Source organism: Sciurus carolinensis, chromosome 12, assembly GCF_902686445.1.
Source record: "Sciurus carolinensis chromosome 12, mSciCar1.2, whole genome shotgun sequence".
Taxonomy (NCBI): Eukaryota; Metazoa; Chordata; class Mammalia; order Rodentia; family Sciuridae; genus Sciurus; species Sciurus carolinensis.
In genome coordinates, this window is record NC_062224.1 from 80,966,884 (window position 1) to 80,981,007 (window position 14,124).

Sequence of the window (14,124 nt, forward strand, 5' to 3'; positions counted from 1 at the left end):
CTATCACTTTCCTGTGGTTCCCTTGACAGGGGTAGTGTTCTGGATCTCTTGCATGCATGCTCACTGGCCACCATCTGAATTTCACCTCACAGTAAATGCTCCAGGGCTTCTATTCTGTCTGCAGGCCCAGGTTTGTCGTCACCAGTTGCAAGTCCCTGTACCCTGCCTGAATGTTCAAGGGCTGGTTTCTGCTTGTCTAGAGACTACAGGCCAGCTCTGTTTCAGACAAGTGAACTTCTCTAGTATCTAGTGGATTGCAACTACATCTTTTTGAATGAGTCTGAAGACCAACCTCAGGAAGGGCCCCCTTTGAAACTTGTCTCCCTTAAGAATCTTCCCTCAGCCTTAGGATATCACATATGCTTTTCTCACATCCTACAGTATTCTTTTATCAGAGTTTAATAATTCTTTATATTAAGTTTCCCTTGTTTAAATCCTCATGTGGTTTCCATCTCCTGACCTAGACAGACATACCTACATTCTGATATAATCTAAAACTTAGAATAATTAAGTTTTTATTTAAGATTTAATTAGATGATATACATAATTCCTAGGGGAAAAGTATTTGATAGAAATCATTTTTTAAATTACATGGATCCATTTGCATCATTTCTATATTTAATAAAGGATAATTTATCATAACTTTAAATCTGCAAACAGGGTCTTATCTCTATTAGAAAGTCAGTAATTTGGTTAAATGGATGGAAACATGATACTAGGAACAGTAATTTCTGGATTCAGAAGAATTTTAGAAAACTCCCCCACCATTGTTTTTGCTTTCATAAATACAAAATGGCAGTACAATCAAATAGTTTCCTTTTAGTTATAACTTTTTATGCCAGAGCCTCTGGTTTACCAATGTCTTTCTTTCCCTGTTTATAACCTCTTGCATGAAAATAACACTTAGTTCTCATTTCTTTCCCTGTGGTCAGAGAATGCTATTTGGTAGCATATGTTTTATAGCTGATTTCTCTTAGGTTGAACTAAACTTTAGAATCAAATTAACATTTCATGACATCATATATTTTTTACTCAGGGCGTAATTACTTAGCACCACTATAGGCAAACCTCTGAGGGAAGTACAAAGATGAACGGGTCATACTGGAAGGAAAAACATTTTACTGAAACAAGGAAACAAATGGAACTGCTCTGCCTTGTAAAGATAGGAGGGGTCACCTCGGGAAAGAACTCCTTCAATGTTGATAGTGTGAGAGTACAGTGGTGGAAATAGGTGGGCAGGACAAACAGAGTTCAAAGAGAATATAGAAACATGATCTCATCTTGCATGGTAGAAATTCAAGCTATTAAATCAAATTGTAAGCAAGTAGAAGATAAGAAGATTCTGCTCTAAAGAAAATAGACAGCAAACCAGTAGATACCAACAGACACTCGTATTGGTGGATTCCTCTCCCTGCACATGTCAGGAGACAGGACAATCAAAAACGCAGTGGGTCAAACCAGGCAGAAGTATATTTTTCTTTGACATGGCAGCTCAGAGGCAAAAACCATCCAGGATGGTCCACGGAACTGCCCAACATGGTCCACCAGGGATCAACTCCCCTTTTCCTTGTTTTTTCAATATCCCTGGAAAGCTGTTCTCCTCAAGATGGCAGAAATTGACTCACCAGCATCACGTCAATATTTCAGGCCTCAGCATGGAGACAGAGGAAGTGGAGAGCCAGCAGCTTCCTGTTTTAAACAATGTCCAGCAAGCTGCATCTAAGGAGAGGTTACCCCAAGGGAAAGTTTAACTGAGCAGTCGTAGGTCCTGATGACATTTAAAAAGGTGACGTGAAGGTCAGTATGGGAAAACAATAAGCTGTCTCTTCTATAACCATGATTAAATAAAACACCTCACTATCCCCACTTGTACCTCCTTGCTATCTACTTAATTTTATCCAGACTTTTTCCACAACCACTGAGAGCTACCTTGCTTTGCCCCAAGCAGGACAAAAGGAAGGTGATTAGCAATTCCCAGAAGCAGAACTCAGTTAAAAATGGATGGAGGCTAGTGTCTAAATACCAGCTCCCCATCCTTAGGTATAGTATACAGAGGAATGATTTCGACATCTTGAACAGTTTCCATTTGGATTAGGTCTTGATCATCCTAACTGGAATATCTTTTGGGGCTGCTTTCCCTTCCCTGTCTTACCTGGTGTTTCCTACACTCTCAAACTTCTCACACTTCAATTCTTGTTTCAAGGTCTGCTTCTAGGGATACCTAAACTAAGACCAAGCATGAGAGTGGGAGGCTCTGGAAGTTGATAAGGTTTTTCTGATGGTTGCTATTGGTAGTTGGAAAAATCTTTTGGAACATTTAGGAAAAAGTGGAAATAGAAATACATAAGACAAAGCAAGTAAGCAAATAAACATTGTTACTAGAAAGGCCATTATGGACAGTGGAACAAAATGAAAGTAAGAAAACGTGCTCATAAACAACCTTTGGTTTAGTGCATGGTCATAACATATAAAAGTTATTATTGAGATAACCAAAGTTGTGCAATGACCACATCGGAAAAAAGAGAAAACGCATCTGCTTCTTAGCATATTTGGTATATTAGAAGACAATTAACTTTTCAATCAATTGATAATATCTAAAATGGATAAATGAAGAAAACATAGGAAAAAATGCATTATCTAAAAATATGGAGATAAATACCAGAAAAAGGCTACAAAAGAAGACAGTGGTTCTCTAGGACTCCAGATAGTATAATAATTTTTTAATCATAGATACATTTAAATTTTTTTTAATAATTAAGTTATTAGGGCAAGAAATGGATGCATTTGTAACCTGGTTTATAACTTATATAACTACATGCAAAATTTAAATTTAAATGTGCAATTTAAATTTAAAATGAAAAGAGAGCAAAGAGAAAGTTACTGAAGGTTAGCAACTTATATCTATCTTTATTATACTATATTTGTTTGCATGTAGATGTACTTACTGCAGATAATTTTTGAAAGGCATTTATATAAAAATCAACCTAAAAATGGAGGAATAATTCAGATTAGTGTGAAAATAATGGTTTCCTACACCTGTATGTTCATAAAGATGGTAAAGAAAGAAACAAAACTGGCTTTTAAGTACCTCAACTATTTCCTCTGTACTCTTACAGACTTCCACTTCAGGTGGGTACCTCTTTATCTGAGGACATTAATAAGGTGAAAATCAAAGCACTTAGCTACCCATTCTAATCTACTGGGGAGTTTTTTTTTTTTTTTTTCCCAGATAGTAGCAATTTTAACTTCACTTATTAAATTAATCATTGATGAAATTTATTCTTTTCGGAAATTAATTTTGGAAATAGAAAAAATAATTACACTTTCCCAATTAATCCCAGGACCAAAACCAGATTCTCTATATTGCTAAAAAAACAACAACAACAACAACAACAAAAAAAAACTTCTTAATCACAGACACACTATTCACCAAGGATTTATATGGATGTACTACGTTTAATAAGTCAACTATCTAATTTCCTAATAACTAAGAAACCTTTGTAAATTTGATTGTATGAGGTATTTCATGACACAATACAATTCCAAATGCAAATTAGAATTTTCTTCTATTCTGGGGAAAACATAGGCTATAAGCATCATAAAATAGGACATAAATAAATGAGACACATAATAATGAAATAGAGAATCAATTCAGCTAACACATTAAAATTAAACAAGCAAAGTCTTGCTTTTAAAATGACTATTTAATGAATGAAGATTTTTCTAATGTTCAGGGCCAGGAAGAGAGAGATGGGGGTGCAGGCTGTCTTGCTGGTGGCAGAAGAGGAGCGAGAATAAGCAAAAGCAAGAGCGTGAAACTGCAAGTGACAGGTATTGATCCACAGGCAATCCTAAGGAATCGCCAGCATCTTCTCTTCTAGTCCCTGTGAACACTGGTAAGGAGAAGTGCTGCAGGAAACCACAGACATAAGCCACATGGACATCTATTTGCATTTTCTTACTAGTACTACACGGGCCTATGCTGGTACTTCTTTTTTTTAATGCGATGATCTGACCACATCATTATAAACGAATGGCAATCATTATTCTGTGTGTTCTAAACTTTATTTAAAGTTTTCAGTATAAAATTTATTGACTCCCTTTTTTCCTCTCAAACCATGAATGTGCAACTTGTTGCATAAATTCTTCCTTCTCTTGTAAATTCTTCTGATAGGACATTTCTAAGCCATATCCTAACCATCACTTCCACATACTAAGGCCAAATTGTTGTTGAATAATGTAGAGAAGGTGAAAGTTATACTATACAGGGAATTTAAACACAAACAGAGGAGGGGATCCCCTCCACAGGATGTCTGAGGCACAATGGGGCTCATTATGCATCCTTATGCTCAGGAAAAAGAAAAAAAATAAGAGGGAATCAAGTTTGTTATAAAGAATCGCTGACAGATAAGTAGATTTTTAATTAAGTTGGTTTGCAGGCAGTTTTTGCAACTTTTCAACTTAGGTCCAAAGCACAATGTGAGATCTACATGGCTCATTCTATGATAGTGAAATAATTGTGTCAGGTACGACAAAAGGCACAATGACCTCAGGATCTGATGCAGGAAATGAGACCTGTGCAGAGAGATTATGGTGGGCTGGAACAGCAAGTCAGTCAATGAGACCACACAGAAAAGGTGACCCTCTACGCCCTGCCCCTGTGCCCTTGGCCCATCCTGGAGGTCACTGCAAACAGCCCATGGGCACCATTGGTTACCAGTGCCTCTGCCTGAGGGTGATTCCCATCCTCAGAGCCTGCTCTGCTGCCCACAGTGTGAGTCACCTGCGCTTAGGAGTCAAGGCTGCTGGAGCAGCTCTTCACCAGCCAGGGAGGGGGACTGGTGGGCACCGCAGGTCCTCAAGCTCAGGAGAGCAACTTGAGGTGGATTCACACACTCTCTGAGGGCTGACAGCATGACTGAGCCCCTGTTAATAACAGCAGCAGCCCCTCCATAATGGTTCCTTGTTAGCTTTCCTTTTCTCCCTGTCTTGCCACACAGTCCCTTGGGGTGCTTTCAGAGCCACCTTCCAAGGAAACTAGTGGCCCATCCATCCTCGTCTCAGGGAAACCTCTCATGAGCAAGTGATACCATTAACATAGACCAAACATGTTTGTGTCTTTCCACAAAGTCAGAATTCATCAAACAACAATAAATTCACAAGTTACACCACTTTCATTGGTGGCATTCACCACTTGTGGGTCACCTGAGACACAAGCTGAGAAATCACTTGTTCTTTTATTCCCATCTTAATTTCTAATGTCTGTAACACTTCAAGTCACACATCACACTACACAAATTTGTGTGTGTGTGTGTTGTTGCAGAATTGCTAAGGGTTAAAGCAGACACAAGGGTTGAGGAGGCTGAACTGAGAGCAAAGGCAGAGAGCAGATATGAGTGAAAAGAGTCACTCCAGTCAAAGAATTTGTTCAGAGTGCAGAACTGTCAGCGTGCAGGAACTTATTCTAGGTCAAGCTTCAGACAGATGGAAGTTTCAGAGTGTCAGCTTGAGATGTCAGTCTGGAGTAGGCCATGTGTGGTCATTAAAGGTGGAAGAAAATGCACTCTTCAGAAGCCCAAGGACAGAAATTGGGAACCTTTTTGCTGTGGTGGTTTTCTTGGGCAAAGTTCTTGACAAGGAGTGACCAGGTGACAAGGTCAGGATGCCATCCTGTGCAGTCTCAGGGTGCTCATCCTTTTATAGACCTTCAGTGAGGAATTTGATTCATTTGTTGGCCTGGTGTGTTCAACAGGCTCATGAGCCTGGTTTTTCTGGTATGACTTTGATACATCCAAATGTCCATGTGCTTAATTAATTCCCTAAGTTTACTGTGGTCATTTTTATTAGTATGAGTAATTTATCAGTTTGTGCCGTATGACAGACAACGGTTGTTTACTTGTACAAACAAGGTGGAGAGTTTAAGTACTTAAACTCAAAATGGAATCACTATAGCAAGCTACCACTTTATAAAATGGAGTAACAGGTTTAGGCACAGCCTGGAAACTGCTGTTCTATACATCATGAAATAACTCATAGCAGGGCACAGATTGCTCTCCACCAAAACCAAAGATGAACACCACATTCCTACAACCCAGTATATAATGGTTCTTAAGATCATGGATGAATACCTTCCACAGTGGATGGGATTCTCTAGGAGTTCAAGCCCCTTGAACATATCTGAGGTTCAGTGAAATCCTGCAAAACCATAACTACCTTGTAGTATATTTGGGGAAATTAAATCAAAGATGTCAATGTTTTCCACAGATTTCTGTGTAAAGGAGGGAAGAGGCAGTAGGAGGTACTGGGAAAGGAGTGCAGAAGAGACTTCAGAGGAAGCAAAGGATGAGAAAGTGGTGCCTGGAAGGAATACAACTCTCCAGGATGCCCAGAGACATAAAGGAGATTGGCACAGCATTGGGGTTTCTCCTCATGTGTGCAAGGGTTGCTCAAGCCATTTTATTATAAAGGAAAATAGTGGTCAAGTAGGATGGAAGACTTGGGAACAGGAGGTGGCCGACCTGTGGGCTTCACACCCATCAGTCCTTCGGAGTACCTTCCCTGGGGTGGGAAGAAGGTCAGTCACAGATGTAAATCCCCATCATGGAAGGCAACAGTTGAGGCGTTGTGGGAGTGAAAGAGGCCATATGAGTTCAAGGAGGGTGTGACTCCCTAAAGTGGTGGGGAGTGGACAGGGTTTGGGGTGTGTTGACATTTAATCTGTGCTCTGAAGGCCTGAGTGATAAGCATCCATGGAACTGTGGAGTCCAAGGTCATGTGGGTGAACCCAAGTACATACTTCTTAGGTCTACACAGTAAATAAAAACATTAAGCTATAGAATTGGATTGTTTGGGGTCCTCATTTATTGGGATCTTAAGTGACCACAAAGACAAAGTAGTTTTGATATATGAATATTTGCTTTCATGAATATTGGTGCTAAAGGTATAGTAGGATTACTAATCTGAAGTGATCCATATTGAATTGAAAGTCAGCAAGCCATCCGGCACCTTTTTCAATCTCTTTTGGGAAAGGTGTACACAGGTAGAGTTCAGGGACATATAGGTGTCAACTCAAGTGCATATTTTTATAGCCCATACGGTAAAAATAAATGCATTAACTTTATGTAATATGCTTGTTTATGACCTTCATTTCATCAAATACTAAATGACCACACAGACAAAATATATTTTGACATGAAAAATTTTAATTGAAAAAAATATATACTTTGCATCCAGAAAAGCAAAATTATGAGCCACAAGATGATCAATAATTCCATAATCTCAAAGCAGTAAACTTTAGTAAACTATCCTTTCTAGATGTTTATTACCATGAATATTGTTGCCAAAGTGACAAAAGAGTTGCTAAACTGAAATGATCTCTATGGCATTGCAGGCAGCAGGTCAATTAGGCATATTTTTCTCCCTCCTTTGGGAAAAATTATGGTGATGGTTCCAGAATAGATTGTCTTTCCTTGTTTCTCTGTAGTTCTAGTATTTCAATCTCAAGGGATAACTTATACACTTCCAGAGCCATTTTCACATCTGCTGGGTTTTGGAGACACTGCATGAGTTTTCTTCCTTTGATTATTGGACTGCACCCTTCATGGACCTCCTGAAAGAGAGAGAGGTGGTAGGTATGGTGGAGCTTCTTCTCTCCAACTCATGGAAGCATTGCATCCTGAAGATGGAGGACTCCAGGTCAGGACCAAGATCAGCTTCAGACTTGTGGTTGATCGGACAAAACCATAAAACTGAGGCCCGCCAAAGTTTTCCCTGGATCTGTGTCTGTTCTGAGATCTTTGCTCAGAAGGCTTCCATGAGGGTCGGGGATATTTCTGTTGACCATCCAGCAACAGAAGACTGTATTATATGGTTGAGAAACATAAAGTGAAGAGTCAGTACTGAGACCAAACTAGATTCTCCACTTTTGTTGGTGGATTGGGTCTGATCAAGGGGCAGGCTTTTACAGTCTGCAAAAGTCGATTTTAGTGTTGGCAGCTAATCACAGCAGGGGATGCCTGCCAGCGTCAGCCTGAGGGTCGCGGCCAGCAAAACTGGATTCTTTTCCACTATAATCAAGTGGCATTGTTGCAGTTCTTAGTGGCAGGCTGTGCCTCCAGTGTCTCAGGAAACCACATCAGCTCACTACCGATTTCTTTCCTGGTTCTTGTCTCACAAATTTGAGGGATGAAATCCACAGACAACAGTGGAAGGCAAGAATGAGAGGAATAGGATTCCTTTAAGAAGAAAAGAGCAAGCACCCACAGCTCAGGAGGGGGCCCCATAGCAGGTTGCCACTTAAATGTACTAGCCTAAGGATTTATATAGCTACTGGGTAGAGGCATCAATCAATACCTATGCTAATCAGGTCTTGGAAAAGTACCAACACTACCGCTTTGGTCCTAGACCTTCTATTTGGCTGTGTCCTTTTATCCTTGAGTTTGAGCTTTCCTGTAAACTCCATTGGGGTTCACCCCCACTTCTGTGCATCAGGCTTTCAGGGGGATATGTAGTAACTCTTGTAGGCCTGAGTCTGGGACCAAGCTCCTTGCCTGATCTAAAGGTAGAAGAACCCAGACAGAAAAACAAAACAAAACAAAACAAAACAAACAAACAAAAAACCACTTAATTGGGGCCATTAACTATTCTTTCTTTTTCAGTACTCTGACACCTTGGCCTTCTTGCAGTGCGTTTGGGGAAATTAAGTCAAAAAGACTGGTTTTCCCCACAGAATTCTGTGTAAAGGAGAGACAAAGCAGAAGATAGCAGATCTCTCTAAGGGGCTCTGTTTATGCTGCTTTCAAGGGAAAAGAGGAAAATTTTCCACCTCTAAGGGTGCTTTAAGGAAAAAAGAGAGAGTTTTGTTGAAAGACTCAGAAATGAATCCTGAAAGTCAAGTGTCACCATTACTGGCTGGGAGACAGCTTGGTGGGGACCACCATTTTTACAGTTTGACAGCACAGAATTTCCTTGAATGGTGCCACTTACCCACTTACACTCGGGTACTGCCGGGTACCAGGTTCTGTTCTCTGAGCAAGTGATCCTTTGGCTACCCACCACTCCAAAGCCAGAGTCACACTGGATAGTGGTAGCTTCCATTTCAAGATACTGATCTTTATCCACAGACAGCTTCCCATTTTTAATCTCTGGTTTCAGACAGAGAGCTAAAATGGAAACATATTTTTAAGCAATCTGCAAATCTAAGAAAAAAAAACCATGATGATCGTCTAAGACAGTGAGACTGGATTATATTTAGGAACTGCTACTTGTTCTATATTTCATTTTGATAACAAAAATGTTGGACTGGATGTGGTAGTGCACACCTATAATCCCAGGGATTCTGGAGACTGAGGTAGGAGGATCACAATTTCAAAGGCAGCCTCAGCAAAAGCAAGGCAGTAAGCAACTCAGTGAGACTCTGTCTCTAAATAAAAAAAATAAAAAATAAAAAATAGGACTGGGGATGTGGCTCAGTAGTTGAGTGTCCCTGAGTTCAATTGCTGGTCCAAATATATATATATATATATTAGATATTTATTGAGCATGATGATCTAAAAGCTTTATTGGAGCATGATGATCTAAAAGGACTTCATGTGACTGTCTCATCTCTCACAATAGCCCTCTAAAGTGAGTACTCTTATTGTTTCCATTTTATCTGGGAGAAAGTTTAGACACTGAGAAGGTAAGGAACTTACTTGCCCATGGTCATCACATTTTTTTAAAATAACATGACAGGACATTTTTTTAAAGGGGATATGACTCCAGATTCTCAGATAGCAGAGTAGCTCTCCCCCACAGACAAGAGTGCTGCAAGATGCTAGTCATGGAGTGTTCCCTTGTGTATCCTGTGCCTCCTGTGTGCTATGGAGACCATAGCACATAATAAACTCTAAATTATTATTAAGATAGTGTAATAATTGTTGCATACGTGTAAAAATCAGACCCAGTCTTGACTTCTCCTGTTCCCAATAGGTTGGCATGAGGACTCCCCTCCCCACACACCATTTAATCAAAGCAGGCAACCCAGCACGTGACTGATAGAAATACCTGTCAGTTCATTCCATTTGGAATTATCCTAGGAAAGCCTACATTCTTGCTAAAACAAGTTTCCTTGAGGATTTTGTTGAGCCCACAGGTACACTCATTAAAATGTGATGCTCCTGGGATATTTGTGGAAATATAACAAGAAACCAGGAATAGGGGCTGCCTCAAGAAGGCTGAATTTTGTGACTGGGAGAAAGAAGTAGAGGGTAGGAATGTTTGTGTACATTTTTTATGCTTGTTGCATGGTGAACCATCTGCATATATTAATTATTTAAAAATAAATGAAATCAAATCAAATGTTTTTTGTGCTGCCTCTGCCAGGGAAGATCTTTGCTCTTGATCCTCTCACAACAGTTCCACCAGCATTTGCCATGAGCTGAGGAGGGAGCTGAGTTACCTTTGCACTGAGGAACTTTAGATGACCACTGAGAATCACTGCAGGAGAGTTTCGCTTCTCCGACCAGTTGGTATCCTTCATCACATTCATACACAAACTCATATTTGAAGAAATTTAGTTTTTGTTTATGACGTCCATGGGCAATGGTAGGTGGGAAATTGCAAACTTGATGATCAGACATAAAAGTGAGAGAGTGTAAATGTGTGAGATAGCACGTCCCTGGTAGAAGGAGTCACTCTGTCCTTCCACCCTCTCTGCCAATAAAATCACTTGGCCACACTCATGCACTTGTGCTGCCCTCCTGTAAGCCTCAGGCTGAGGAACTAGGAAGTCTCCATCTACAAGCTGCTGTAATTTGGATGTTGAATGTCCACCCCCCCCCCCAAAGCCTATGTGTTAAAGGTTTGGTTCCCAGGGTGGCACTATCAGAAGGTGCGGGAACCTTTAGGTTCTTAGGTCATTGGGAGTGTACCCCTGAAGAGGATTGTGGGGCTCCCACTCTTCCTCACTCTCAATCCCTGGCTCATGATGAGGTGAATAGTTTTATGCTGCCATCGGCTTCTTCCATGATGTGCTGCCTCATCACATGCCCAAAGCAAAGGAGTCAACAGAGCAAGAACTACAACCTCTGAAACTGTGAACCAAAATAAACCTTTTCTCTTTATAATAAAAGTACCTGATTACCTCAGGTACTTGTTATAGTGACAGAAAGCTGACTAACGCACAAGATCTTGAGCTTTCCTTTTTTTTTTTTACTGACAATTTACTCAACTTTACATTGTTTGGGAACCATTTTGCATGAAGGTTGGATTCAGTTCTAAGTCACATCATACAATTTCATGCTAAATGCCAGGACACCAAAATATTTCTCCCTAAAATGTTTGGCACTATTGAGTTGAGGACACTGGAAAATTCAGAAGGGCACTCCAGTCTTTCCTGTTTGCCTAATGGCAAGACACAGGTTCACAAAAGCAAAGGTCTTTCCACCCTTCTCCCCCTTTCCCTGCCTAAGACAGAGATGTGAATTCTCACTTGCTTATCGGCTCAGGATCAATACCAGAAGAGACTGAGAAACCTGGTGCCCTCTCAGTTTTCCCACCTTTGAGAGACTAGTACTGTCTCTCCTTTGACTTGTAAATTCTCTAAGGTATATGGTTCTTTGGTAAAACACAATTTAAGACAGAGTTTGAAGTGACTGCTTTGAAAGAGTTATTTTCCTGAGGGAGTTATTTTCCTCCACTTGATAAGTATAGCAAATGTCATTAAACTTGCTTTGTTTTTCTTTTATTAATCTAGGGGACCATCTCAACTACAAAGTAATAAGGGTTGTAGAATATTCCTTCTTCTCTCCTTCATATGTATCTGTGAGAAACTGTAAGGATGTCAAATCCACCCATAATCTCTGAGTCATTGCTCTCCAATCAAAACCAGTCATCCATCCCCACCAAGAAAACGCTTATTATATCTTATAATATTTTAGAAAAGAGCTCATCGGGAAAATAAAAATGATGACTTTCACCTTGAAACAATAAACAGGACAAGCTGCAGCGCACCTCTGAAAGGAAATACTGTCAAGATCCACAAACATTATCTGAGAGAGTTAAGTGAAAAAGAGCAGAGGGGATGTCAGATAGAGTGCTGTGTTGATAAACTATACCAGTTATAAGAACTGTACTCAGATGCCTCCTAGAAGCATGGAAAAAATGATGGGCCACAGTAAATGCAATTAAAATGCTGGAATTGCCATGGTAGATGGTAAAAGGGATTAGATGACTCAAAGAAGTGAGCATGCTGGAGAGGCTATATTTGTACACTGGAAAATTCACCAGGTGATTATGTTATGTGAGAAAGTTGAGAGGACACAATATTTATCAAGGCCATAAGGAATTCCCTGATAAGAATGATACCAGAATTAGAGGTCAGAACTGAGGATAGGAATGGCCACTAAAGAGCAGGCTTCACTGATGACAAAAGCAGTTGGAAGGGTGCTCAGAAGCTAAGTGAATGCAAACTGTTAATGAACTGCAAGATCAGAGAGATTCAACCTCAGGTCCCTGAAAGTTACTATGGCTATGGTGTTCTTAGAGGTAAAAGCAGAGTAACAACCAACAAGGATACAACTTAATTTGTATAATCAAAAGAATTTAATAAACAGGAACTGATAGCATTTATCCCAATAAAAAGTCACAAATGCCCTGCTTAGATTCTTTTCTTGGGTCAATTTGAATGAAGAAGTTAGTTTCCAGGAGTGAAGATACTATAACACCTTATAATGCACTATAATGAGCCCCTATCATCTGTCAAGAGGACCTATGTTTATGGAGGTAACTTCAGTGGTAAAGGGTGCATGATAATCTAAAGATTATTAGACATAGGGCTTAAATTGGCATTGATACCTGGAGCCATCTGCCTTTCCTATTTATAAGCTTCAACTAATATCTGGCCTCTTTGGGGCCTTTAGTCCTCTTGCCCAGGAGGGAAGAGAAAGAATCACAATCCTGGTTGGGATCATTATTTCTAAACATCAATAATTAAGGCTATCAAGGAAAGGGAGGAATGCATTTAGCACATGAGTACCCCTTGATCAGGGAGAAGAAGGCTTTTCACATGGCGAGGGTGACAGACTGACAGGAAAGCTTAGCAGAAGATGACTGTTTGAGGCAGAAGAAAGAAGGAAATTCAGGAAGAGTTAGGCAGGTCCTATTTTATAAGTTAAGATATGTGGATCAGAAGTAAAGGAAGAAAAGAGAATATGTACAAAGAAACAAAAATCAGTAATCAAGAAGTTCAACTTATCTATTAAATGTGATCTATTTTTACTGATTTAGAAAAGAAAAGGAAACTGAGAAGGCCAAGAGAATAGGAGCAAAACAGGAGGGTGGGGGAGAAAGGGAAACTTGGATCTACTCAAAGAATCACGTGAGGTATATAATTCTTCTACCTAATTTTAAAATTTCTCATAATGATCTCCGTAACATTCATATGAAGAAATTCCCTAAATCACATGATTCTTTAAGCTCTTACCTTGGTCACACGATGGTGTTTTGGGACTCCATGTGCCATCTAATTGGCATGTAGCTGATAACTCTTGTTGCTCATTACATATGTATGAAAGTACATCTTCGTAGAAATAAGTACACTCCGGGGTATAATGACGTTTTCTAGTGCGAAGGATTCTCCCATTCTCCAGCTCTGGTATTGGGCAGCATACTTATAAAAAATAAAAAGTGAAGATAATAGTTAATAAAATCACCATGAAGAAGCTGCTATGGCCAATAATCTCATTTCTACCTTTGGTGGGTCTTAGTACTGAAGAGATGCTGGGGAAGCAATGGAGACCCAAAATGCTCCGAGTATGTGTTCTCTGTCCCCAGTAGCTAAAGACCTCTAGCCCAGTCATTTCTCCCCAGCCAAATATTCTCATTTAGGTGCCTCCAAATGAGAAGCCATAACAACACTGTGTGGAAAAAAATTTTCAAAGTTATTCAAGAACAATGACAAATAACATCCACTTACTGACTTCCCTGTGGGTTACATCATGATTAAGTTCTCCACTTAACACTTCTCCAGACAGAAAGAGAAAAGTTCTCAACAGTTTCTATCCACCTGACAGCTCATACACAGAAATAAATAAATCATTATTGTTAATGACTAGGATTGTTCTTTTCTGATGTGAAATTTAAAAA

General features: G+C 39.7%; 1 protein-coding gene across 9 annotated transcripts in view; it reads right to left on the reverse strand.

Moving 5' to 3' along the window:
* Positions 1–7,186: 7,186 nt before the first annotated feature.
* The window catches only part of C4bpa (complement component 4 binding protein alpha), a 36,365-nt gene continuing 29,427 nt past the window's right edge, over positions 7,187–14,124 (reverse strand). For 7 of the 9 annotated variants that reach the window (XM_047520842.1, XM_047520841.1, XM_047520843.1 and 4 more), the window contains 4 exons: positions 13,463–13,648; positions 10,439–10,603; positions 8,986–9,161; positions 7,187–7,609 (listed from right to left, as the gene is read on the reverse strand). In XM_047520842.1, coding sequence (XP_047376798.1) covers positions 7,436–7,609; positions 8,986–9,161; positions 10,439–10,603; positions 13,463–13,648 — 701 coding nt within the window. In that variant the 3' untranslated portion in view covers positions 7,187–7,435. The other 2 variants (XM_047520849.1, XM_047520848.1) reach the window with 2 other exon arrangements.